At 43.3% G+C, this 26725-nt stretch overlaps 1 protein-coding gene and 1 pseudogene across 1 annotated transcript in view; one reads left to right on the forward strand and one right to left on the reverse strand.

The window, feature by feature from the left end:
- LOC126235474 (dehydrogenase/reductase SDR family member 11-like) overlaps positions 1-23412 on the reverse strand; it is an 81551-nt gene extending 58139 nt beyond the window's left edge. The window contains exon 1 of the mRNA XM_049944195.1: positions 23281-23412. Within this exon, the coding sequence (XP_049800152.1) occupies positions 23281-23412 (132 nt within the window). The remainder of the gene's footprint in view (positions 1-23280) is intronic.
- Positions 23413-26293: 2881 nt separating this feature from the next.
- Positions 26294-26411, forward strand: LOC126238637 (5S ribosomal RNA; annotated as a pseudogene).
- The last annotated feature ends 314 nt before the right edge of the window (positions 26412-26725 follow it).

Genomic DNA, 26725 nt, shown 5'->3' on the forward strand with positions numbered 1-26725 from the left:
TACCGTCACTTCAGTCCTCTTCTTGTTTATTCTCATCCCATACTGATTGTATAGAATCCTTTCCATTGTTCTGAGGACTTCCTCTAGATCTTCTTCTGTCTCTGTGACTATAGCAATATCATCGGCATAACGTAGCATGTCTATCTTCTGACCATTAATTTTGATCCCCAGCTCAGTAGTATCTCGAACTTGGTCGTTAACTTCCTGGATGTAAGCGATGAATATAAGAGGAGAGAGTGCACATCCTTGTCTTACCCCTTTTCTAATATTTGTTTCTTGTTCCTGGTGACAGTTCATAATCACTGCCACCTCATTCTTGTAGAACCCGAGTATCACACGGATGAATATGTACGTCATTCCACTTTTCCTCAGCATTCTGAACATCTCTTGCCAGATAACGTTATCAAATACCTTTCCAGGTCTACAAAGGCAATATAAGTTGGTTTATTTTTCTGTAATTGCTATTTGATAAAGAATCTCTGTGGCAGAATCGCTTCTCGTGTTCCCAATCCCCTTCTGAAACCCAACTGATCTTCACTCAGCATATCCTCCACCTTCTCTTAAATTCTCTTTAGAATTATTTTTATGAGAATTTTTGATGCATGTGATATTAGGCTTAAAATTCGGTACTGTTCAGATTTTGTAACTGCTGCCTTCTTTTGTATAGGAACAATTATGCATTTCTGGAAGTATGTCGGTATCTCTCCTGTGTTATATATGCACCTAATACGTTTAATCTGCATTATTTTCGTGCTGTCATCAGCATTCTTTATTACTCCTGCAGGGATGTCATCAATACCCACTGATTTGTTGTCCTGTAGTCCTTTTAGAGCTTTGTCAAATGCTTCTTGCAGAATGTCATCTCCCTTGTCATCTTCGTTTACTTGCTTTTCTCTTCCTATTACTTCCTCTGAAAGAGATGATCTGGCATACAGCTCCTCAATGTATTCTTTCCATCTCTTCACCATGTCTTCACCAAACACCATTTTTCCCTCTTGATTTTCTGCTGTACCTGGTCGTTTGGTGGGGTCATTAATGCCAAAAACGGCGAAGATTCAGCTATCATCACGCAAGGAGAGACTGCGATTGTGGGGCATGAGGGGTTACTGCCATGATGTGTAGTAGCACATAATGCAAACCGTCACAGAGGAGTACTACCAATTATTCCTGACCAGGTTACAGGAGGCTGTTGAGACAATGCGTCATGGCAAGCTGTCAGAGCAGGAGTTTGTGCTCCATGACCACACGCCAACGAGTTCGACAAAGGACACAGCCGCACATCAGCTTCTTTGGGCAGCCAAATTTTGCCTTGATCTTGTATTCTCCTGACAAGGCACCGACTGACGTCTTCCTCTTTCCACAGGAGAAAAAAGCCATTATTTGACAGCCACTTCCGAAATGATGATATGATTATCGCGATGGAACCCGCTTAATGAACAATTAAAAATCCAAACTTTTTCAACAAACATCTCCAAGTGATGATGAAAACTTACGATTAACCCTCGTAGGAGCAGTTTATGTATCAGTATCGTTATCTGATGGTTGGTTATATTTGTAGAACTTCATAGTGGGTCTGACAGCCTTGAACCTCTTCTTCAGCAGCACAGCACGCTCTGCATGGCAGAGCCAATGCCAGAGCTGGCGCTCGCCACCAGGGGAACTCAGAATGAGTAGGCTGCTACCTGACCACGACTAGCATCATCTGTGAGGACTACTGTCGTGCCGCTGTTTCATATTGGTACCACAGCTGAATCCCACCGATCACAGCTCAGACTCACTGTAGGGACACTTTTGATATCCCTGTGGTTTTCCCCCAATACTGAGTTCAACGTGTTAAGCAAACTAATTTATAGCATGTGCTATAGGGATTCAAGTGTGAAGATGTGCTACTGCGAATCGACTCTCTCTGCCTGAGGGCACTTCATTCTATACTGTACAAGCGCCAAGCAGGTAGGTAGGTTTGGAGTATTTTCGCATTTTGGGCTCCTCTCTCCACCTACAATTGCTACAGTAGATGGTGATATTCTTCAGTATATCATTCCTACAGCGATTCAGAAAAACGAATTAACAACAACAGACTACTAATCTTCTACAACAGATCACCTAGCTGCCACCAGTCATACGGTAATGAGAAGAAGAGTGGCTGGGAATGATAGTAAGCTGTAAGTAGCAGGGCAAAGCCGGTTCTCGGCCGTTTTGTTAGTGTGGGTAGCATATATATCAGGGGCATGTATGACCCCTCCCCTCAACCCATTGTTATGCTAATCTGTTTATGATACCTGGTGGAATGTTTCGCAACATATGGAAACCGGAAGATTTTGCAGCATTGAGGAGTGTTTCCAAACAGCTGTCCGGAGGTGGTAACTTCTATATTAGTCTCATATTCAGGAGTAGATGTCTTGGCGTTCTGCTTCAGAGCCCAAGAGCACTGAGACTTCATGTTGCAGCCATGTACGTGATCATTGTTAAGGTGCTGGCCATCCCCAGAAGGTGTTGTTCCAACCAAGACTCTCTAGATTGTAAACAGCTGGTGTCAGTCAATCATTATGTCGTTATCAACAGTATACCTCCTGTACTAGTTATTTTCGAAGACAGAAATCGGGGTATACACGCGTTTTCACTTGCTGCGAAAATCCCATAACAGTATGGCATACGCTACATTTCCCCAACGTATCCTCTCAACAGGGATGGAAAATACACCGACGCTATGGGACGATACACTGTAATAAGCACCACAGTTAACAGTGCGATAAATTTTAGCAATTTTACCAGGTTTTTTCCGTAATTATTAAATGATAACCGAGCACACGGCAGCATGCTTCCCAGTTTCTGTATCATTAGTAGACCACCCCTCCACTATTTTGGGAGAACCATATATAAGATTGCGTTTGTATATAGATGTACAGTATGTCCATTCATGGTTAATTCTTGGACATATATACCAGTGTAAACCAGACAGTGTCCTATTCCGATGCAGTCTGGTTATCTACATATTTCTAGTACTCTGATCACAATGTGGAATTTACGGGTATGATTGTCCTCCTTTCCCTGTGCGGATGGGAGTAACATTCTTGCATTCATAGGATGAAGTTGGAGATTGAAAGATTCCTTCCCCCCCCCCCCCCTCATTGTCTTCAACCAACCCCTCCCTGCAACTATTTCACTGATTTAATTTGCAACTGACAAGGAGGGTACTATACCCAATACATTCCATGTCTCGTAAAGGAACAGAGTGAGCTGAGTCTGTAACTGTTCTTCAGTGAGGACTGTTCTGCACCAATCTTACTTATGCCATTCATATGCATGCATTTTGAGGAGGTTAGCTCCCCTTATCGGTGTATAGCAGATATGAGTGTTGTAGTGATACAACAGACAGTTAAGAAGAAACTTGTGGTTTATGCATGATGGAGCGCCAGATGGATGAATTCTCAAGAATTTACGTACATCAACTGTGCTGTCAACTGTGAAGTATTTTATAGTGTCTGGGGTTAGTACCATGAAGGTATTGGAAGGAGGAAAATGATTGCAGAACATAAACACACGCTCTTCCAAGGCTACGTGGTTCTGCACTTAAATATGCGATAATAGTAAACTCTAATGCAGGACGTATATGTGCATCATCTGACTTACATCCATCCTGCGAGTTTTCTATCCCCCTCACTAAGGTGACAAACTTTAAGAAGACAAAACTGCATCCTTCTATGTCAGAGAGAAACACACAGTCTTTGTGATACGAGGCGTGTCCAGAAAGTAAGTTCCTATCGGTCGCAAAATGGAAACCACTACGACAATCCGATAAAGCTTTGCTGTTACAAATGAAACATTTCGGATTTTCACGGTGGTATCTATCTCGCGATCAGTCGGAACTTATTTTCTGGACCGCCCTCCTACATGCAAAATATAGCTTTCTGGAGGTGTATAGCGGCCAGTGGTCACATCCGATTACAGTTCAGATATTATACTATGCTCGTATCAGTCCTAAAAAATGATGGCCAGCAATGGAAATGCATCTTTTGGGAAACATACAAATACTCAGCACCGGTGTTTGACATGAGAAATTACGCACCATACTGCGGCAACTTCTTAAACAGGATAACTGTCAAGCAAATGTACTTACATAGGGTTTGCAGTACCTCATATACGTCTATCAGTTACTTAGAAAAGGAGTTTGAAACATTGTACGTAAATCACTTGTGCTAAGAATTCTAAAGTATTGTTCTAGTGTTTGGTGTCCGTACCAAGAAGGTATCGGAAAGAGAGAAATGATCGTGGAACAAACACTTTCCAAGGGCTACGGGGTTCTGCACTTAAGCACGCTATAATGCTACATCTGTGCGGTTTCCAACCTATTAGCCGTGTGGAGTGCAACGCTGCTAATATTCCAACGTAAGAAATACATTATCAGTGCATGACATAAATTCTCCCTGCATGTTTCTCTCCGATAAACTGCGATGGCAAACTGTAAGGTCATAAAACAACGACGCTGCACAACAAAGAAACCACCGATTCTTTGTAACACAGCCATTACATAGGTTTCCAGAGGTGTATGATGCTTTATCTTAGAAGAAAGATTAAGAAAAGGCAAACCTACGTTTCTAGCATTTGTAGACTTAGAGAAAGCTTTTGACAATGTTAACTAGAATACCCTCTTTCAAATTCTGAAGGTGGCAGGGGTAAAATACAAGGAGCAAAAGGCTATTTACAATTTGTACAGAAACCAGATGGCAGTTATAAGAGTCGAGGGGAATGAAAGAGAAGCAGTGGTTGGGAAGGGAGTGAGACAGGGTTGTAGCCTCTCCCCGATGTTATTCAATCTGTATATTGAGCAAGCAGTAAAGGAAACAAAAGAAAAATTCGGAGTAGGTATTAAAATTCATGGAAAAGAAATAAAAATGTTGAGGTTCGCCGATGACATTGTAATTCTGTCAGAGACAGCAAAGGACTTGGAAGAGCAGTTGAACGGAATGGACAGTGTCTTGAAAGGAGGATATAAGATCAACATCAACAAAAGCAAAACGAGGATAATGGAATGTAGTCGAATTAAGTCGGGTGATGCTGAGGGAATTAGATTAGGAAATGAGACACTTAAAGTAGTAGAGGAGTTTTGCTATTTAGGGAGTAAAATAACTGATGGTGGTCGAAGTAGAGAGGATATAATATGTAGAATGGCAATGACAAGGAAAGCGTTTCTGAAGAAGAGAAATTTGTTAACATCGAGTATAGATTTAAGTGTCAGGAAGTCGTTTCTGAAAGTATTTGTATGGAGTGTAGCTATGTATGGAAGTGAAACATGGACGATAAAAAGTTTGGACAAGAAGAGAATAGAAGCTTCCGAAATGTGGTGCTACAGAAGAATGCTGAAGATTAGACGGATAGATCACATAACTAACGAGGAGGTATTGAATAGAATTGGGGAGAAGAGGAGTTTGTGGCACAACTTGACAAAAAGAAGGGACCGGTTGGTAGGACATGCCTTGAGGCATCAAGGGATCACAAATTTAGCATTGGAGGGCAGCGTGGAGGGTAAAAATCGTAGAGGGAGACCAAGAGATGAATACACTAAGCAGATTCAGAAGGATGTAGGTTGCAGTAGGTTCTGGGAGATGAAGAAGCTTGCACAGGATAGAGTAGCATGGAGAGCTGCATCAAACCAGTCTCAGGACTGAAGACCACAACAACAACAACATGATGCTTGTTGTTCACGAAGTTCAAGCCCGATTAAGGTTTATAAATTATGGTTCACAACGGTCCTGTAAAATGATTGTTGGAAGCTGAAAATGCGTACGAAGAAGCAGTGACATCTTTCGAGCAAATAAACACCATGATCAGCAGCGAGAGGAGATGTACCAGCCTCATCACGGTTTACTACTGCTTCTGGTAAACTTCTTATTGCACACTGAAGTCATGGTCCAATGTTAGGTTGTATTGCCCATGTGCAGGATACTATGGCCGTTTCGCCTTGACAACACTTCTCCCTAATGCCTCTCCTTTCCAGTATTAAGGTGTGTGTATGTAGCATGAGAGCACTCTCCTCCAGAACACGCAGTTTTATTGATTTCTGTCAGTACTTATATCATTGTATTTTTCTCTAATTTTACATATTCTCAGTCAATGTGCGTAACATTTCTAGGTTTTCGCGATTTTACATATTTCATATAGGAAACTCCCTAGTTAAAACTACTTATCAAGGTCATCCAACCACACTTCCCCATCCGAAACACAAGCACATAGATCACTCTATATAGGAAATGTCTTAGGATTTTTGGTAGGTTAGCGAATAGTGAATATTGTTGTACCAAATCTTTATTAACTTATGCATATACCGGGTGTTCATAATTAAACTTTCCCCACTTAACACGTTATAACATGGAAACTAATTACTGTACGAGTACCATGCTTGGAAGCATTAAATTTAAGGACATGGGGAAGAGAAATAATGCAGAATATGAAAGGGGCTCAGTAAGGCGCCCATTAGTGTCCAGAAGAATCTGAAAACGCAGGATTGCATTCTGCACATCAGAACGAAGCATGTCCGTAGGCACGCTAGCTATCCCTCTTCAGATGAGCACACGTATGAATGGTCCCCTGGTAAACCCTCTCCTTCAGGTAGCCCCACAACCAGAAATCACAGGGAGTGAGTAAGGGCGATCGTGCCGGCCAAGCATTTGGAAACGATCGGCTGATAATTCAATCGTTTCCAAATGTGTTTCGGAGAAGCAGGTGGACTTCACGAGCGATGTGCGGTGATGCCCCATCTTGCATGAAAACTGTTGAGTTCAATGCGTCTCTCTCCTGTAGGGCGGGTATGACATGTTGGCGAAGCATATCACAGTGACGCTGGACAGTCACACTGCATGTCTTTGGTCCTTGAGCGCCAACCTGTTTAAAAAAGAATGGGGCAATGATGAACGTAGCCGTGAAGCCACACCATATGGTGACAAGTTCACGATACAGTGGAGCATCATGCACAGTAAGTGGAGGTAAAGATCCCCACACTAGGCAGTTCTATCCAGTCACCTCAACTGTCAGAAGAAAATGAGCTTCCTCTGTCCATAGGATGTTCCTGGGCCAGCCCTCATCAACTTCAATCCCTGTGAGAAAGTGGAGAGCGAAGCCAACACGTGGTTGCGCGTCCTGTGGGGCAACTTGCTGTACAATATGAATCTTGAACAGATACCATTTCCGAATAGTTTGTACAGTGGACCACTGGATGTTCAACTGTCATGACACAGCATGCACAATGCCTGATGATCAGGAGCTGCACTCAGCTTTGTGTGCTGTAGCAACGGTGATTTCATCAACCACCTGTGGTGCTACCGGTAGTCTGCCTCTCCCACAAGCGACGGCCACTTTGTAACACCATGGATCTAATGCTGTACAGATTTATTTTGCCCTTTGCTTTGGTTTAATGTTACATCGTTGAGCTTCTGTAAATGTGTTTGATTGAATAGTTAACATAAAATTGTATACTCTTTTCTTTGTTTAAAACTTTGATGTCGTGGCTTGATTCTATGCAATGTAGTATATCTGTCATTTAAATTCTTTGTCCCATTTGGAGGGAACAAAACTTATTATATATAATTGTAATTTCTGTGTGAATAATTTTTTGTAGAAATGTCAATATGTGCAAATGTTCTGTGTTATTTAATGCGTTTGGTTGCTGTTATGTAAATTGCTGACCTTCACTTAGGATTCTTAGTTAGTTTGTACGTAAAAGGTGTAGTGGTCCCCCTCGGGAACGGATCTGTGTAGCGCGCGCAGATTGTGGCTGGCCTAGGTAGGAAAGGTGGAACAAGAGTCAGTCGGGGACGAGCTACCAAACTGTGCACTGCCGTGTAAAATCTGTATATTGTGCTGGTTCCGAGAGAGGTTTTTTCTGCCACTTTCCAATGCCTCGGATGGATGGATAAAAAGCTGGAATGACTCTGGAATTAGTATACATCATCGCCACCAAGAAGGGCCTGAGTGCAGCAATTCTGTCTGCAAATCCGCCTACCAATATGCAGTTGCCACCACATTGCGCAACCACTGTAACGGAATACTATAATAATGTACAGTGAAGGATCAGCTTATTGGATGTGTTAGTGTGCTGAAATATAAGGTAACTTGTAATTGAATTCATGTACCTACCTTTATTTTTCCCTATCACAACACCTTTCAGGTTGCTCTCCATTTCAACTATGATTACCGAGTGTCCTAGTTTGTGGAAAAAATGAAAGCCTCAGACCATTAAATAGTGTTGTTTGATCTTTGGTAAGAAGGGAGTAGTCAGATTTACTGTGGATTTAATGAAATTGTGGGAGGTAGTAAATGTAGTCTTGTGAAAGCCTCCCAGGGATGGAGTTTCAGAGCCTCCTATTTAATCATTTACTTGCAAGTAGAAGACTGTTGTAATAAAGACAATTTGCAGTTTCTTTTAAAGATTAGAAGCTCTTAAAACTGAGGCTTATAAAGTTTTGCTTAGTAAATGACCATAGTGCTAAAAAATGGTTCAAATGTCTCTGAGCACTATGGGACTTAACATCTATGGTCATCAGTCCCCTAGAACTTAGAACTACTTAAACCTAACTAACCTAAGGACATCACACGACCATAGTGCTGCCTGTAGTAAATTTTAAAAGGTGAGTCAGTTTCTTGTAGATTTGTCAACATTGTGTCTCGCTGTAGTAAAAGTTGTGAACTACATTTATGGAAAGTTATATACTCATGCTTGCTAAGCACTTGTTTCTTTTGGGTATTGAAAGTGCATGGTAATAGTGCAATAAAATCCACAGGTTGTCCTTTACCACTATTTATGAAAACAATAATTTCCTTATTTAAAAGATAGTGAGAAGCAACCTGTTAGTGGATTCCAAATAACTTTCATTTTAAATAGTAAAATATTTAATTGAGAGAGACTTAACCTATGTCCAATTTATGATCCTGCAGTGAATGTTAATAGTAATGTCATAAAGACCATTCAGTTTAAACAAGTCCTGAAAGTAATAGTGTGTTTCGGTATCTGTTATATTTTTGCAAATAGTTTGTGTGCTCTAGCTGTTAGCTTAAATCTTACCATAAACATATGTATGTGTCAGAGTTCATTGCACTCACGTGTGACAAAGTATAGGTTGTGTTTATCCGTTAAAGTTACTTATAACTATTTTCTTGAACAAGTATGTTAATCATTCTCTTGCCTAATTAGGCTGGCGACCGTTTTCTATATTCGTTAAACAGTGCAGATAAACAAAAATTATGTTTTTTACTGTTCAAATATTTACGTAATTCTGACTTTCATTTCCGATAAGCCACCCCCGCTAGGTACAACTCGGTCAACACAACAAAATTCCTCTCAGAGGGTAACACTGCTCTGTTGCTTTATACCATAATTGTTTTAACTAGATAGTTATATTTCACGACCTGCCTCCTACTTTAAGGTTATGGTATATCAGTAGCGGACAGGAGTGTTGTAAGTTCTCCAGAAAGTGTTTAAACAATATTTCATACATCGCAATCAATATCCCACCGAATAGCCAATCAATTGAGTCTTTTCCTCACCAATTTCCAGGTGGGGAAAGAGATGGTGAGTAAGGGAGGGGAGGGGGCTGGAGCATTTCCCAGAGGGGAGGAGGTAATTCATTGATCAATTTAATTAATTAGTCAATTAATTTGATATGAAAGGTGAGATTGTATTGGTAAGGGGAATTCCCAAGGGGTGGTGGAGGAGGAGGGGGGAGAGGGATGGAGTTTTCTCAGAAGAGCAGATTATCCTCAGGGGTCATAAATCAACCCCCCAGGATGTCATATATCAATTAACTGAAAAATAGGTTAAGGGGAGGTGGAGCGGGAGAGGTTGCATGAAAAACCACTTAGCAGGCCAGTAGATTAAGGCAATAAATCAATTAGCTGTCACAATTTAATTAATTTGCATATCAATTTCACATCAAAAGTACACCAGAACAAATGTTTCCATACTACTACTGTAACCTGTAACGTGCCTGTTCACCCACAACATACTTGCTTCTGGTGACTCACGTGAGGGAATCTCTTCTAACAAGTGTCAAAATTTTATGTAGCATGTCGACACATTTGTTATCTCCCTACTCAGAGGTCCATTCCAATGTGCAGCACATGGTTTTAATATGCCCTAATGCTTCAACAAATACTTTGCTGCAGCGTTAAATTCATTCCCAGACTAATTATTCAGGCTGTGGGTAAGCCATTTCTCTGCAATATCCTTCCTCCCAGCAGTTCTGATCCCAGAAGGTACGCAGGAGTTCTATGAGAAGTGGAAAGTATGAAACAAGTGTTGGCTGAAATACAGATTTGAGGGTAGGTCATGAGTCGCGACCTGTGACTGGATACTTCAGTCAGTAGACCATTTACCAGCAAGTTCGAGTCCTAGTCCGGCACGCAACATTATTAATCAGGGCGTTTCAGGTCAGCACATATTCGGATGCAGACTAAAATTCTGTCTGGACTCGGGAAGACTTTGCAAAGATCGTTCCCTGCTCTGAAATAGAACATTGCACCTTCTTGGAGAGGCCGGATGAGTGGCTGCTGTTCTCTTCTCTCTTGGTTGAGAGATACATATATGCATTTCCAATGGGACAGCGTACCGTTCCTCTTAACACCACTGGCAGTGCAATATCTTTATCCGCCAATGCCAGGCAGCGACCTTCAGTTATACTGTCCTCCCCTGTACAGGAATTAAATCCTGTGTGAGCACAAGTTGTGTTGCAGGAATGATGACATATGTAAGTTTAGATCCGGCCATCATGAGTCGTGCATGGATTGACAAAACGGTTATAGTGACTGTTCATGTAAAGCTGGAAATTCAGATTTGAGTCCCAGGTCGACACAAATTTTCACTGTTGTCACTCCCTTATTAAGCTGATGGTTGTTCGTATTCTCAACTGCGAATAAAATACTGTATTTCATAACGGCTGTAGTCGCCGCAATGCCTGACTTGCATGCATGTCCGACGAAACATTGCATTGTTCTCCTTAACCACACAGGCACTGCAATATTGTAAAACGGGAAAAGATGTCACTCATTTAGACTGAGGCACAAATTACTTGTCACAATCGATAGCTACAATCCAGTGCTGACGGATCTCATCTTTCATCGGAAATAAGAATTGAAAATTCTACTCCTCTTCTATGCTCCCTCTGCTGCTCTTTGCATTGACTGCAGGAATTTTGTACAGTACTGTACCTAGGACAGATATCAAAAGACACTAGCGAAAACAATTCTTCCACTATACAATTTGCTATTATGTGAAGAACACCACAGCACAGTATACAGTGAAGGTAAGACCTTGCTGCTAGCTATAAGTAGTATATACAAAATTACTTGTCCTGATTGGAGTAATTTTATATTGGTCAGTCAGGCAGAGAGACAACGACTTGGCTGATAGAACATGAAATCAACAGGAGGTCGCAAAATGATGACTCCACATTCGCTGAGCAAGTACTAAAAAGATCACATCTGCCAGTCATAGTTCCAAGTCACTTCGTAGACTAACGCCAAAAACGTAGTCTACTGGAAGCCCTGGATACCAACAAACATCGCTCACAATTCTGATTTAACATTAAATGCGAAAACAGAGCTCACTTCTTCTTCTCTAAACTTCACTTAATCCTTTCAGTTTTCAATTCCATCTCACGATGAGCGGTCTTTTCTATTCCTCCAGTTTCTTGTATTTACTCTTAGTTTATTGTGATCGTGTATCTACTTCATAAATTCTGTTGTTACAGTAGCTGATGACCTACCCCCAAATATGTATTTCAGCCAACACTTGTTTCATACTTTTCATACATCATACATCTCCTGTGTACCTTCTTGGATCAGAACTGATGGAAGGAAGGCTATTGCAGAGAAATGTTTTACCCACAGCTTGAATAATTAGTCTTACAATGAATTTAACGCTGCAGCAAAGTGTTTGCTGAAGCATTAGAGCATATTAAAACCGTGTGCCGCACACTGCAACGGACCTCTAACTAGGGAGAGAACAAATGTGTCAACATGCTACATAAAATTTTGACTCTTGTTAGAAGAGATTCCCTCACATGAGACACCAGAAGCAAGTATGTTGTGGGTGAACAGGCACGTTACAGGTTACAGTAGTAGTATGGAAACATTTGTTCAGGTGTACTTTTGATGTGAAATTGATATGCAAATTAATTAAATTGTGACAGCTAATTGATTTATTGCCTTAATCTACTGGCCTGCTAAGTGGTTTTTCATGCGACCTCTCCCACTCCACCTCCCCTTAACCTATTTTTCAGTTAATTGATATATGATATCTTGGGGGTTAATTTACGACCCCTGAGGATAATCTTCCCCTCTGAGAAAACTCCATCCCTCTCCCCCCTACTCCTCCACCACGCCTCTGGAAATTCCCCTCGCCGATACAATATCATCCTTCATATCAAATTAATTGACTAATTAATTAAATTGATCAATGAATTGCCTCCTCCCCTCTGGGAAATGCTCCAGCCCCCTCCCCTCACTCACTCACCCTCTCTTTCCCCACCTGGAAATTTGTGAGAAAAAGACTCAGTTGATTGGCTATTCGGTGGAATATTGATTGCAGTGTATGGAATATTGTTTAAACAATTTCTGGTAGAAAAGCAATGTGTGGAAGATTGTCTATTTAAATGATTTATGGGATACAAGGAAGTGTTCAGAATAAAGTTCATTTGTTTATTTAGGGAAATTTTTGGGAACTCACTGCAGTGTATAGATTACTTTTAATCTGGTTCCATCTCACTTTGACATGTAATACCTCTTCAACCACTTTTTATTAGTCTTGTCCAGTACTAATTTTATTGGGATTGTTAATTTAATGTAAATTGTGTATATGCAGACTGAAGTGACGAATGAAAATCTCTACCAATGCCGGGATTCGAACCCAAGTGCCTATGCTGTTCGAGTTTAGAGGGTATACCAAGTGGGCTGAGAAAATGAATGGGAGTGTGGTTCCTGCTATTCACTAGGCAGCAAACCTCTTAACTTACAACCTTAACCAAGACTCCGGGGCACGTTACAGGCCAGTCTGTCACCACAAATCACCTAGCCACCTAATAAGTGGATTGAGGACCGACAAGACCCACCGTGGTTTAATAAGAAAATTCGGAAAACTGCGAGGAAACGGCGATTGTTGCACTAGGTTCAAAAAAGGAAACGGAACTGATGACAGGCAAAAGTTAGTAGAAATCAGTGAGTCTTTAAGATGACCCAAGAAGCACATAACTGCACACATCCATACATTATCAAATCCTGACGAGACCTGGAGAAAATCCTGGCCGTACATAAAACCAGTAACCGAATCGAAGGGTTCTGTCCAATCAATCATCGATCAGTCCAGTCTGGTGTGACAACAGAAGGTAGTAATAGGAACAGTAGTTTCAAGTTTCGCGCTTAAAAAATGATTCACGCAGGAAGATAGTACAGACCATCGTCTGACCGTTGCACAGGCTCCAGTACGGAAAACATAGTAATAGTCATCAGTTTTATAGAGAAGCAACTGAAAAAGCTGAAAAGCAGTAAGTTGCCGGGTCTGTATGGAATCCAAATTTCCGTGTTAAGGGGAGTACTCTTTGGCATTGGTCCATTACCTAGCTTGCATAATCTCTAGCCCAGAGCGAAATCCCAAGAGAGTGGAAAAAGTGCAGATGACTCCTGTGTACAAGAAGGATAAAAGGAAGGATCCGCAAAAGACCAATATCGTTAACGCTGGTTCGCTGTAGAATTGTTGAACTTATTCTACGATGGTGAGTCAAATGAAAACCTTAAATTTGTAATAACAAATCGAAATTTCACGGCGTTACCCTGTAAGTTGGTAAGCGTGCTACAAACAGCGTGCAGAATGGCCTGTAGGTGCAGAATAGTGCAGATGCACACGTACTGTCGCAGTATCAGTATAAAGATGGCCGCCCCACTTGCGACTTGCACCAGGGAAGAACAGCGTTCTGTTATTCGGTTTTTGCGTAGTGAAGGTATGAAACCTATTGAAATTCATCGACGAATGAAGGTTCAGTACGGTGATGCATGTTTGGCACAGCAGTAAGTCTATGAATGGAGTAGGAAGTTTGCAAATGGTGTGACTTCAGTGGAAGATTCTCCTCGTCCAGGTCAGGCACAACGAGTTGTGACTCCACAGAACACAAAATTGTTAAGGCTTTTGTGGCCACTTGTTGACAAACTGCCTATTGGCTTCTGTCTCGGGTTCTTCGGCCGACGTTCATCTAATGATTTTTCTGACGTTTCGTCAGCACGAGTGGCTGGCATTGTCAAAGCTTCACCCTCCATTGCCGGTGGTGAACTGGAGCCGAGCTCGCGGGCGCAGACTATATGTACCTGGCGCGCCAACGTCCGAGGGCTTCTCCGCGGTCATTTCCGGTGCGGTTCTCCTCTTGCTACCTGCGACGGTCGTTCGCTGCAGTACGGGAAGCCAGTTTCCGTTGACCTTAAGGCTTTCCTCTTTCTTGTTCAAACTGTTCGCGTGTTTTTGTATTTCTACAGCTTCTCTGAACAAGCGCGTGTGATAGTGCTTCTCTACAGCCAGAACTTCCGTGTCGGCGAATTTTATTACGTGGTCGGTCTCATTGAGTGCGTGCTCTGCCACGGCCGATTTCTCCACCTGTCCCAACCTACAATGTCGCTTATGCTCGTTGATCCTGGTGTTGATGGATCGTCCAGTCATTCCGACATAAACTTTTCCGCATGTGCATGGTATACGGTATATTCCCGACATTGCAAGTGGGTCTCTTTTCTCCTTCGCCGATCTAAGACACTCTTTGATCTTGCTTGTCGGTTTGAAAATCGTCTTTACGCCATTTTTGCGCAATATACGGCCGATTCTGTCCGTCACTCTGGGAATGTATGGCAGAAAGACCGTACCCGACATTTCTTTTTCTTGTTCCTTACTTCGCCGAGTTTCCAGGTGTTGCATTTCTCTTTTGAGGTGTTGCGGCTCACATATTCGTCCTGCTCTCGTTACGAGCGTACTAATCATGCCTCTTTTCTGGCTCGGGTGGTGCTTTGACAGTTTGTGCAGGTATCGGTCCGTGTGTGTCGGTTTTCGATACAAGCTGTGTCCCAGGTTTTCGCCGTCCCTTGTGACCAGCACATCTAGAAATGGCAGTTTCTTGTCCTTTTCTACTTCCATGGTTAATGTTATGTTGGCATAGAGGCTGTTCAAGTGTCTTAGGAAGTCACCGAGCTGTTCTTCACCATGGCTCCACACCACGAAAGTATCATCGACGTACCTGTACCACACCTTAGGTTTGCAAGTCGCCGAGTCCAGTGCCTGTGCTTCGAATTGTTCCATGAAGAAGTTGGCCACCACTGGACTGAGAGGACTACCCATGGCCACGCCTTCCAGTTGCTCGTAGAAATCTCCATTCCACGTGAAATAGCTCGTGGTGAGACATGCATGGAAGAGCTTTCTGATGTCCTGCGGGAAAATGGAACCGATGTGCTCCAGAGCGTCACTGAGTGGCACTTTCGTAAATAACGAAACAACATCAAAGGTGACCAAGACAGAAGCCAATAGGCAGTTTGTCAACAAGTGGCCACGAAAGCCTTAACAATTTTGTATTACGCCTCTACGGGGAGGAGATTTGCAGATTGTACCGACGTCTTGACCAACGACGGAAGAAGAAAGCGCGACTGATGTCCTCTCTCGCCTTTCTGTCACGGTGCCGAGATGAATGTGCTACACCGAAGTTCTTGAGGTGTAAGCGCCTATTCACTACCGCCCAAGCACATCGTATCTACGACTGAATGGAACGAGCTTTTCTTCGTGAGCGAATACATACAATACGGAGAGACTTGGCAAGAACGGATCAGGAACCTCTGGACATTTTCTATCAACTAAGTAGCAGAATGCATCGAGACGACTGGGACAAGATCGACAGCATCACTCACAGGAGCATGCAGAACGAACTCGAGCGCTGCACCTAGCCACAGAAGAAAAAGTTTGGAAGATGCCGGAAGCAGACCGACAAGGCGATTCCCGACATGTCACACACAGTGGTCAACCTCACTGAACGACAATTGACCGAAGATGAAGTGTCTGTTCTTCAAAAAGGAGGGAATTTCGCTATCATCCCGAGAACTATACCTATGGAGGATACCATTGCCAACACTGAAGCAGCCATTCGGACCCTTCCTTGTGAAATGGCAGAGGAAATACGCACGGAAACAGCCAGGATACTGCGCCGAGCAAAACCACCAGCTTGCAACCTGAAGAAAGAAGAGGTACAAGCCATTAAGAATCTCAACGCCGACAAGAGTATATTGGTACTGCCTGCCGATAAGGGGAATGCGACCGTTGTAATGAAGACCGAAGATTATGGGCAAAAGATCCGAGACCTATTAGATCCGACGACGTACCGAAAACTAAGCGCAGATCCGACGCAGCGTATCACACGGAATACTAATCGATTAATCAAGGCGTCTTCTCTGCCGGCGGACATACAGAGAAACCTGCGCAACACAGAAGCCCTACCACCTCGGCTGTATGGATTACCTAAGATCCACAAGAACAACGTTCCACTGAGACCGATCGTTAGTGCTCCTGGATCACCGACATATAAACTGGCAAAACACTTGGCCTCTCTGCTCCAGCCACACGTGGGGAAGATCGACACGTACATTAAGGACTCAGGACATTTCATTGAGAAGCTGAAGAAACTGAAACTTGCACCAAACGACATCTTGGTCAGCTTTGATGTTGATTCGTTATTTACGAAAGTGCCACTCAGTGACGCTCTGGAGCACATCGGTTCCATTTTCCCGCAGGACATCAGAAAGCTCTTTCATGCATGTCTCACCACGAGCTATTTCACGTGGAATGGAGATTTCTACGAACAGCTGGAAGGCGTGGCCATGGGTAGTCCTCTCAGTCCAGTGGTGGCCAACTTCTTCATGGAACAATTCGAAGCACAGGCACTGGACTCGGCGACTTGCAAACCTAAGGTGTGGTACAGGTACGTCGATGATACTTTCGTGGTGTGGAGCCATGGTGAAGAACAGCTCGGTGACTTCCTAAGACACTTGAACAGCCTCTATGCCAACATAACATTAACCATGGAAGTAGAAAAGGACAAGAAACTGCCATTTCTAGATGTGCTGGTCACAAGGGACGGCGAAAACCTGGGACACAGCTTGTATCGAAAACCGACACACACGGACCGATACCTGCACAAACTGTCAAAGCACCACCCGAGCCAGAAAAGAGGCATGATTAGTACGCTCGTAACGAGAGCAGGACGAATATGTGAGCCGCAACACCTCAAACGAGAAATGCAACACCTGGAAACTCGGCGAAGTAAGGAACTAGAAAAAGAAATGTCGGGTACGGTCTTTCTGCCATACATTCCCAGAGTGACGGACAGAATCGGCCGTATATTGCGCAAAAATGGCGTAAAGACGATTTTCAAACCGACAAGCAAGATCAAAGAGTGTCTTAGATCGGCGAAGGAGAAAAGAGACCCACTTGCAATGTCGGGAATATACCGTATACCATGCACATGCGGAAAAGTTTATGTCGGAATGACTGGACGATCCATCAACACCAGGATCAACGAGCATAAGCGACATTGTAGGTTGGGACAGGTGGAGAAATCGGCCGTGGCAGAGCACGCACTCAATGAGACCGACCACGTAATAAAATTCGCCGACACGGAAGTTCTGGCTGTAGAGAAGCACTATCACACGCGCTTGTTCAGAGAAGCTGTAGAAATACAAAAACACGCGAACAGTTTGAACAAGAAAGAGGAAAGCCTTAAGGTCAACGGAAACTGGCTTCCCGTACTGCAGCGAACGACCGTCGCAGGTAGCAAGAGGAGAACCGCACCGGAAATGACCGCGGAGAAGCCCTCGGACGTTGGCGCGCCAGGTACATATAGTCTGCGCCCGCGAGCTCGGCTCCAGTTCACTACCGGCAATGGAGGGTGAAGCTTTGACAATGCCAGCCACTCGTGCTGGCGAAACGTCAGAAAAATCATTAGATGAACGTCGGCCGAAGAACCCGAGACAGAAACCAATAGGCACTCCACAGAACATTACATCAGTTGAAGCCATAGTGCAGGAAAACCGCGGAGTGACACTGAACGACATTGCAGTATGTTACAGATTAGTCATGGCTCAGCACACTACATTGTGCATGGTGTGCTCCAGTTTCACAAAGTGTCTGCCAGCTTTGTACCACTTCTGCACAATGAATGATATTTAAAAAATATTTAAAGTTTTCGTTTGATTCACCCTCGTAAGTTCGAAATGACAAATTTCCTTTGAACAGAAAAGCTTCTGTCCCGAAATCAGCACACTTTTAGAAAGCATCACTGGTGCAAAATTCAGCTTGTCCTTTCCTCATACGATATGCTGCGAACCATGGATGAAGGGCAAAAAGCAAATTTTATTTCCACAGATTTCCCGAATGCAGTCCACACAGTGCCTTACCATGGACTTAATGAAGGTCCGAGAATCTGGAGTAGGTCCACAGATATGTAAGTGTCACGATGAGTTTTAAGTAATAGTGCCCAGTACGTTGTCCCAGAAGGTAGATGAGACAAGAGTATCATCGGGATACCCCAGAGACGAGTTATGGGGCCGGTCTTATTTTCGGTATACGCATAAACGATGTGGCAGGTACGACGATTGTTTGCTGATGTCTCTGCATTGTAGAGGATAGTGTTCTTTTAAGTGTGTTAGAGGCTATAGGACGAGATGGAGATAATTTCAATTTGGTGTGATGACTGACAGCTTGCTCCAGATGTATAAAACTGTCAGTTAACGCAGATGAGGAGGAAAATCCATCCTATAATGTTCGGACACAGTTTTAGTGTTGTGCTGCTTGACAGAGACTACGAGATAATACAGGCTGTAACAGGTGTAAGTGCACATATTTTTATACACGGTACCTTGATGTATACACACATCGATGTGTTCGTTGCTTTCTCTCTGCGTCTCCCCACAAACACATCACAAATTTTACGACCTGATTCTTTCAAAAACGGTTCAAATGGCTCTGAGCACTATGGGACTCAACATCTTAGGTCATAAGTCCCCTAGAACTTAGAACTACTTAAACCGAACTAACCTAAGGACATCACACACACCCATGCCCGAGGCAGGATTCGAACCTGCGACCGTAGCAGTCCCGCGGTTCCGGACTGCAGCGCCAGAATGATTCTTTCTGCATGGTCATACCGCACTGCTAAATGGACTATGCCTGTCATGATACATAACCGTTTTGCGTCCACTTGTCGACGCTTCACGACTGACCTGCTGCCCAATAGAAATATAGACATTAATGGCTTTGTCCTGCCACTTATACTTCGAGGTAATAACCAACCCTAAAAACGTATGACTTGTAATGATTATAATTTTTAGTTTGCAGTGACATACAGTGTGATAATTATTGAACTATCTGAAAAAAATGTAAATTAGTTCCAAACTACGGCGAATACACACTTTATACTATATAAAAAAGGCACTACAAATATTCGGATTTAGGCAATGACATGTTCGATATTCCCGCCATCGTTGGCGATCAAGTGGTGCAGAGGAATAGAGAAATTCTGCATGACCCGCTATCGATGACCTACTGAATGGTTGTTTTCAGCTCAGCAATGGTCTTGGCGTTATTGCTGTACACCTTGTCTTTAATATAGCCCCACAAAAAGGAGTCGTATGTGTTCAGACCTGGAGAACATAGCGGCCAATCGAGGCCCCTCGCCAGTGGCCTCTGGGTATCCCAGAGCCAGAATGCCATTTCCAGAACATCTCTCTCCTGCTTCTATGCGATCGAGCTCCGTCTTGCATGAACCACATCTTGTCGAAATCAGAGTGGCGTTGGATAGTGGGGATCAAATCATCTTCCAAAACCTTCACATACAGTTCGGTAGTCAAAAATGGTTCAAATGGGTCTGAGCACTATGGGACTTAACTTCTGAGGTCATCAGTCCCGTAGAACTTGGAACCACTTAAACCTAACTAACCTAAGGACATCACACACATCCATGCCCGAGGCTGGATTCGAACCTGCGACCGTAGCGGTCGCGCGGTTCCAGACTGTAGCATCTAGAACCGCTTGGTCACCCCGGCCGGCCTTCGGTAGTCACTATGCCACGAAGGAATATCGCACCAATTATTCCGTGCGACATTTCACGCCACACAGTCACCACTGAGGGTGAGAAGACTTCTCGATCGCGAAAGGCGGATTCTCAGTCCCCCAAATGCGCCAATTTTGCTTACTGACGAACCCAACCCAAGTGAGAGTGGGCTTCGTTGCTAAACCAAACCATTTTCACATCAAAGTTCTGTTCGTGAATTCTGTGGGCAATAGTGTTGACGAAACACAAACGCTGTTCATGCCTCTGAGGCTTAATGGCTGTTGGGTTTGAATTTTGTGTTCGAAGAGATGCAGGTCTTCAACAACAATTTGTCGCAGTGTCTCACAGTTGGTTCCCAGCTGTTGTGCAGCTCGTCTGATCGATTTCCTGGGGTGGTTTGAAATACAGCGCGTGTCTTCTCAGTGTTTCCAGGCGTTTTCACCATTTTTGGATGCCCGACATTGCCACTACTGTCATCAAGAACACTACCCACTCTCTCAAACATGCTAAACATTCTTGATTGTTAGCACACTTGGACCGGTTATCATCAGCTTGAACTGATAGTGCTCGCATAGTACGCCTTCACTAACGCTATACGCTCAGGCACGCTATACCGCGACATTTTCACGTGCAAATGGCCGACAACAACAAGTCGCGTGCGCATGCGCGTACTAATTCCCATCATCCCCCGCTGCAGTTTGGACGTCTTAACACAACTGTTTAGAAGTTAGGACGATTTTATTTCATATAGTTCAATAATTGTCATCCTGTAAATACTGATGCAATGTTGTTCAGTACACCATACTCAGCCACCAATAGAAATATTTGCATTTATACCCATTACACTCTGTATATATACGCGTAACATTGCAAAGCGAGATGAAATGCAAAGAGCATGTAGTGTCGGTAGTAGGGAAGGCGAATTATGAACTTAAATTTATTGGAAGAATTCTAATGAAAATTTAGCTCATATATGAAGGAGACCATGAATAGAACTCATGGGTGACACATTCTTGAATAGTGCTCCAGTATTTGGGATCCCCAGCCGGTCTGATTAAAGGAAAGCAATTCAGAGACGGTCTGCTAGATCTGTCACCATAGGTTCGAGCAACAAGCGAGTATCACGGAGATGCTTCGTGAAAGTAAATGTCAATCCATCGACGGAAGACGATGTTCATTTCGGTAAACACTACGACAATATTTGGAGACCCGCCATTTACGGCTGATTTCCAAACAATTCTGCTGCTGTCAAAGTACATGGGGCACGAAGGTAACATAAATTAGGGCTCGTTTGGAGGCATGTAGACTGTGCTACATGAATGTATTATATAATTACGCTGCATAAATGTATTAAAAATTTTATATTTAATGTATACCTCTAAAACTGTTGCATTTGTTAGTGGCCTTCTGTAAGAAATCGTCATATTGCTTAAATGTAAAATTGTGCTGCTTAACACCGACAAGACGCAGTGCTTATCCCCATGTATATAGCTCCCACTGCTTTCCCATTTTTGCTATCGCTTAAGCTTCCGCAGTGTTAATCGGAAGTTTTTTCTTGTTTGTGAGGTTGTTTTAGCTTATATTTGCTGTCCTTTCCCATGCATTTGTTACATTGATATTTTGTAAACAGAACTCTACCTCTTGCACGCTGCATTTATGTACAATATTACTCTGTCAGCAAGTGTATTAACAATTTTATACGTAATGTATATATGTAAATCTGTTATATTTTTAATAGCGTTGTAGAGGAAATTTCATACTTACTTTATTATAAAATGCTGTTGTTCAACAGAGCCAAGAGGCAGTTCTTACGTGTATGTATTTAGGACCCTCTGCAGCGTAGTTTTTCCTGATTACTTGAGCCTGTATATTTGTAGAAGTTGACCTTAGTCTCTGGCATGTAACTTATGAAAATATTTTATCCTATGGCGCCTATTACAATTTTATGTTGACAAGAGCCTCTCTCTACCTGTGGACATGTACAAATGAGCATTCATTCTAAAGTATGATATATGCAATCTGGCGCTATCTAAAGCCATGGCTTGCCATAGCTTGCATGGCCTGTTTAAGACAAGAGCCGCTCGGCTCTATCTAATCTATTGTGCCATCATGTGATGTAATAAGTGAGTACCTTAACCTCGCAAATATTTTTCTATTAATACTGTATTATGTTTGTAAAAATAATTTTGTAACTGGTGTATAGATGTTAGGGGCACTACTTCTCAAAAAGATATTTTGACAAATATCGAAACCACGGTCAAGGGCTACTAAACCTTTATTTGCAACTGTTTGGATGATTTTTCATCCTCTTCATGTAGATAGTCTTTTTCAGTCTCTCTGTTTTCGAGTGGAAGGTGAACTGGAAAGACTGGTAATTGTACAAGGTACCATCAAACTGCAGCGTACGGTGGTTTGCGGAAAACAGATATAGATGTAGAACTTCACATAAAAAGAAGAAGAAGAAGAAGAAGCATTCACTCGAGACGGATTCGTTGGTTTCGCAATCTAGACCGCGAGCTACTCTACGGTTCAGTCTGTTATCACAACCTAATGTTGTTTTATCTCTAACAGTATGAAAGGGTTTCACAAATGTAAGTATGTAAGTCGCACACAACATTTAGGAAAGTCTTGGTTTCTTTGCTTGCCAACACAAGGTCACGTGTTTGGAGTATCTCTAAAAATATAGATAAGTTCAGGCAATGCTGATTACAGTGTTACAGTCTTACAGTCAGGCTCACTTGTTAGCAGGAAGAACTGTTAATACATTTTGGAAAAAATAGCATTCCGTTTCTGGAGACGGTAATAAACACTTGTTCATCAAGTTCCGCTCGTAGGTATCTACCACATGCATTGTTATAGCACATTATTAAGCTTACAAATAAATCCAGAGAAAATGATTGCAGTTGTCTGAGGCCTTATTTTAAGGTTTTCTATTCTCTATTGCTGTATTTGATAAAGGCCTTAAAGGCCGAAAACCAGTTCCGATTGTATAATAAGGAAATAATTGGGTGATAAATAGAAAAGAATATTCCCTTTCTGGTATATATCATTCATTCTTCTGTTGCTCTGAAACCCACGTTAGCTAAGCAACGCTACAAAGAGAAACACTGGCACAGTTTTTGAACTGTGAGGTTTTCAGATGGTGCGCCCAGGCTGCTGGTTGATTAATTACCTTCATCATGTCGATCCTTTTGTCGAGGCCGACGACCTTGAGCCCCTTCTCGAGCAGCGCCCGTGCGGTGGCGGCGCCGATGCCGGAGTTGGCGCCCGTCACCAGGGCGACGCGACCTGCGTAGCGCTCCATCCCGACAGCAAGTGGGGCGGTGCGGCCACTAGCGCGTCGGGTGTTAGCCTTCAGAGGGCAGGCTTCCCACGTTAAGTCCGGCAGGGCAGCTCGTTATCGCCTAATCGCAGTCCATATTCCTCTCCGCCGGGGCGCAAACAGATCTGTTTGTCCGATGGACGTCTTCAGTGAAACGCTGCGGACAGCCGCATTACTGTCCCGCAGGTTTCATCCTGCTTCTAGAACCTGGAAAAAGTACAACTGCAGCTTTTGTTTTATTCATAACGACGTTCGACTTGACCGCAACTGTAGGTAAATAAATAAATACGTAGCAGCCTTTGTTCCAAACAATTTGTTTGCTGACGACCATTCTATAAAGCTAAGAACGTCGACGGAGCAAACTCAACATTCGAAATGAAGGCATCATTCTATGAGGGGCGTTCAAGAAGTAATGCAACACTTTTTTTTTTATCTGTCAGTTTAGGTTGAAAACGCGAGGAATTTGTTGAGGGCCATTGTGGAATATTGCCGCTTCACCTGCTATAGTTCCATGTAATTCCGATATGTGGAGGCGCTATACGGAGCCTTCAAAGTGGCATTGTATGGAGGTGTGTTTCAAGAAGAGCGCTGCCATTATGTTTCTTTTAGCGGAAAACCAGAGCATCGAGGATATTCATAAGCGCTTGCAGACCGTCTACGGAAGCCTGGCAGTGAACAAAAGCACGGTAAGTCATTGGGAGAAGCGTCTGCCATCATTGCAACAAGGTCGCACAGATCTGACCGATCTCCCGCGAGTCGCGTCGCTGCACACGTATGTGACTCCTGCGATGTTGGAACGTGCAGATATTCTCATTCCAGGTGATCTACGGGACACAATCACACATCACGCTCCACAACTGAATATCTCAGTTGGTAGTGTGGACACTTTTTTGCCCTCCCTCATGGGGCAACGATCAACTCTGAAGTTTATCGTGAAAAATGGAAACGACTTTCTCCTTCTCCATGAAATGGAAATAAGCGTTTGCCGTCATTCCCCGGGAGGCCCCTTGCGGGGCAGGACCGGCCGCCTCGGTGCAGGTCTTATTACATTCGACGCCACACTGGGCGACCTGCACGCCGGATGGGGATGAAAGTGATGATGAAGACAACACAACACACAGTCCCCGAGCGGAGAAAATCTCCGATCCAGCCGGAAATCGAACCCGGGCCCGTAGAATGGCAATCCATTACGCTGACCACTTTTGTTTAATTTTTTTTTTTTCATTTTTGTTCGGTATTGTTCATTGCGTTTGGCCTGGGCGGACGTCACTAGACATCCGTTCAAGTTGATCGTTGATTCCTTTACACGTTCTGTTAACGTGCCGGCTAACAGTCAGCTATCGGGGCGGACTCCTTCTCCAGGACAACACAACACTTCACACATGTCTGCACTCCCAAGAGGAACTCACAAAATTTCACTGGACTGTTCTCCCTCGTCGACCTTGCAGCCTGCATCTCGCACTTTCCGCCTTCCATGTGTTTGGTCCAATGAAGAATGCACTCCACAGGAAGCAGTACCTGGATGATGGGGAGATTATTGATGCTGGAAGACTTTGGTTCCGACGTCGCCCAGTAGGTGGTGCCATGCTGGCGTACAGAACCTCCCAGTAGAGTGGGGTCAGGCCCCTCGCATTGGACGGAGATTATGCTGAAAAAATAGGATTTTGTTACCAAAAGAGAGGAAATAATATGATGTACTGGAATCTTGAATAAAACAAACCTGCTTTCAGAAAAGTCTGTGTTGCCTTATACCAGAGGTTGAAAATACCGCTTCAGTTGTAAAGTTCTTTTATTATCACACGACTAGTTTCGGGCTTCCCAAACAGCATAATATTGCACATAAACTTGTGGTCCACGTAGCTAATACTTTCCAAAATTATGACGTATTTCGTTATAGTAAACGTCACTCGAAGTATCATTCATGCTTGTCTTCCTGAAAATATGTTTGAGTAGAGCGATTCAAAATTACATTGATATATAAATCATGGAAATAATTCCCAACAGAGTTTTATACTTTTTCAATCACAGCCCTCCAACATACGTTATTGCATATCGATCGTAGGCTATATAACATATTAACACTGACAAACATACTGGCTGTATTCATGTCAAGGTACAATGATCAAATGACTTTAATAAAACATACCCTGTACATAACATTTTCTCCTTAAATAAAAAGAATATAAATTTGTATCTGAATAAGAGTCGCAGGTGACGGCCACAACGCCGATCGTAACCAACAGTTTCTCAATGCTAACATTACTTACCATGTATTGAAGCGTACATGAGTCAAGGCATGCTCATCACCTGAGTAAACGTCAGCGCAATTAGAAAGGAGGCAAATTGCTGGTGCTTGTATGGTGACTGTTTCTGTGACCGACGTAGCCGAAAAATTTGGTGTTTCAGGCGGTACCGTATAGTAGATTTATGATGCATATTGGGAAACTGGAAAAACGCCGTCTGTTAAGTCACAAAGCGGACGAAAATGTGTTTTAACTCATCGTGACATACAGAAGATTGTGAGGAAAAATAAGAGGTCATAAACTGGAACAGTCTTTGCAGAACTCAATGTCGCACTCGCAAACACTGTCAGAATGTGAACAACGCGAAGGAAGCTCCAGCAGCAGTAAATTGAAGGGCGAGCTAGAGCTTCAAACCAGCTCATCACTGACGCAAATGACCGTAACAGCTGTAATACCTGGGCTACGAAGCAATGGAAGACAGTCATTTGGTGAGATGAGTTTTGTTTCACATTGTTTCCAACTTCCGGCCGAGTTTACGTCCCAAGCGCGAAACACGGCGCAAGTTGAGTAATAATTTGGGTTGCCAAATCGTCGTTTTCCATCAACCTAATTGTTAATCAGCCAACGGCCTTGCCGCAGTGGTAACATCGGTTCCCGTCAGATCACCGAAGTTAAGCGCTGTAGAGCTGGGCTAGCACTTGGATGGGTGACCGTCCGGTCTGCCGAGCGCTGTTGGCAAGCGGGATGCACTCAGCCCTTGTGAGGCAAACTGAGGAGCTACTAGATTGAGAAGTAGCGGCTCCGGTCTGGTAAACTGACTTACGGCCAGAAGAGCGGTGAGCTGACCATATGCCCCTCCTTATCCGCATCCAGTGACGCCTGTGGGCTGAGGATGACAATCCTCCACAGCGGCCTATTGTAGTCTCCAGTGGGACAGGACGATTGCGAACCACTCCTCTGAACATGGACCATGCATTTTCAATGCAGATGAGGTTTAGAGAATATGAGGATCATTCCAAACGACTGTTTCTGTTATCCACAAGGAGGCTGTT

Source organism: Schistocerca nitens, chromosome 2 (assembly GCF_023898315.1).
Source record: "Schistocerca nitens isolate TAMUIC-IGC-003100 chromosome 2, iqSchNite1.1, whole genome shotgun sequence".
Classification (NCBI taxonomy): Eukaryota; Metazoa; Arthropoda; class Insecta; order Orthoptera; family Acrididae; genus Schistocerca; species Schistocerca nitens.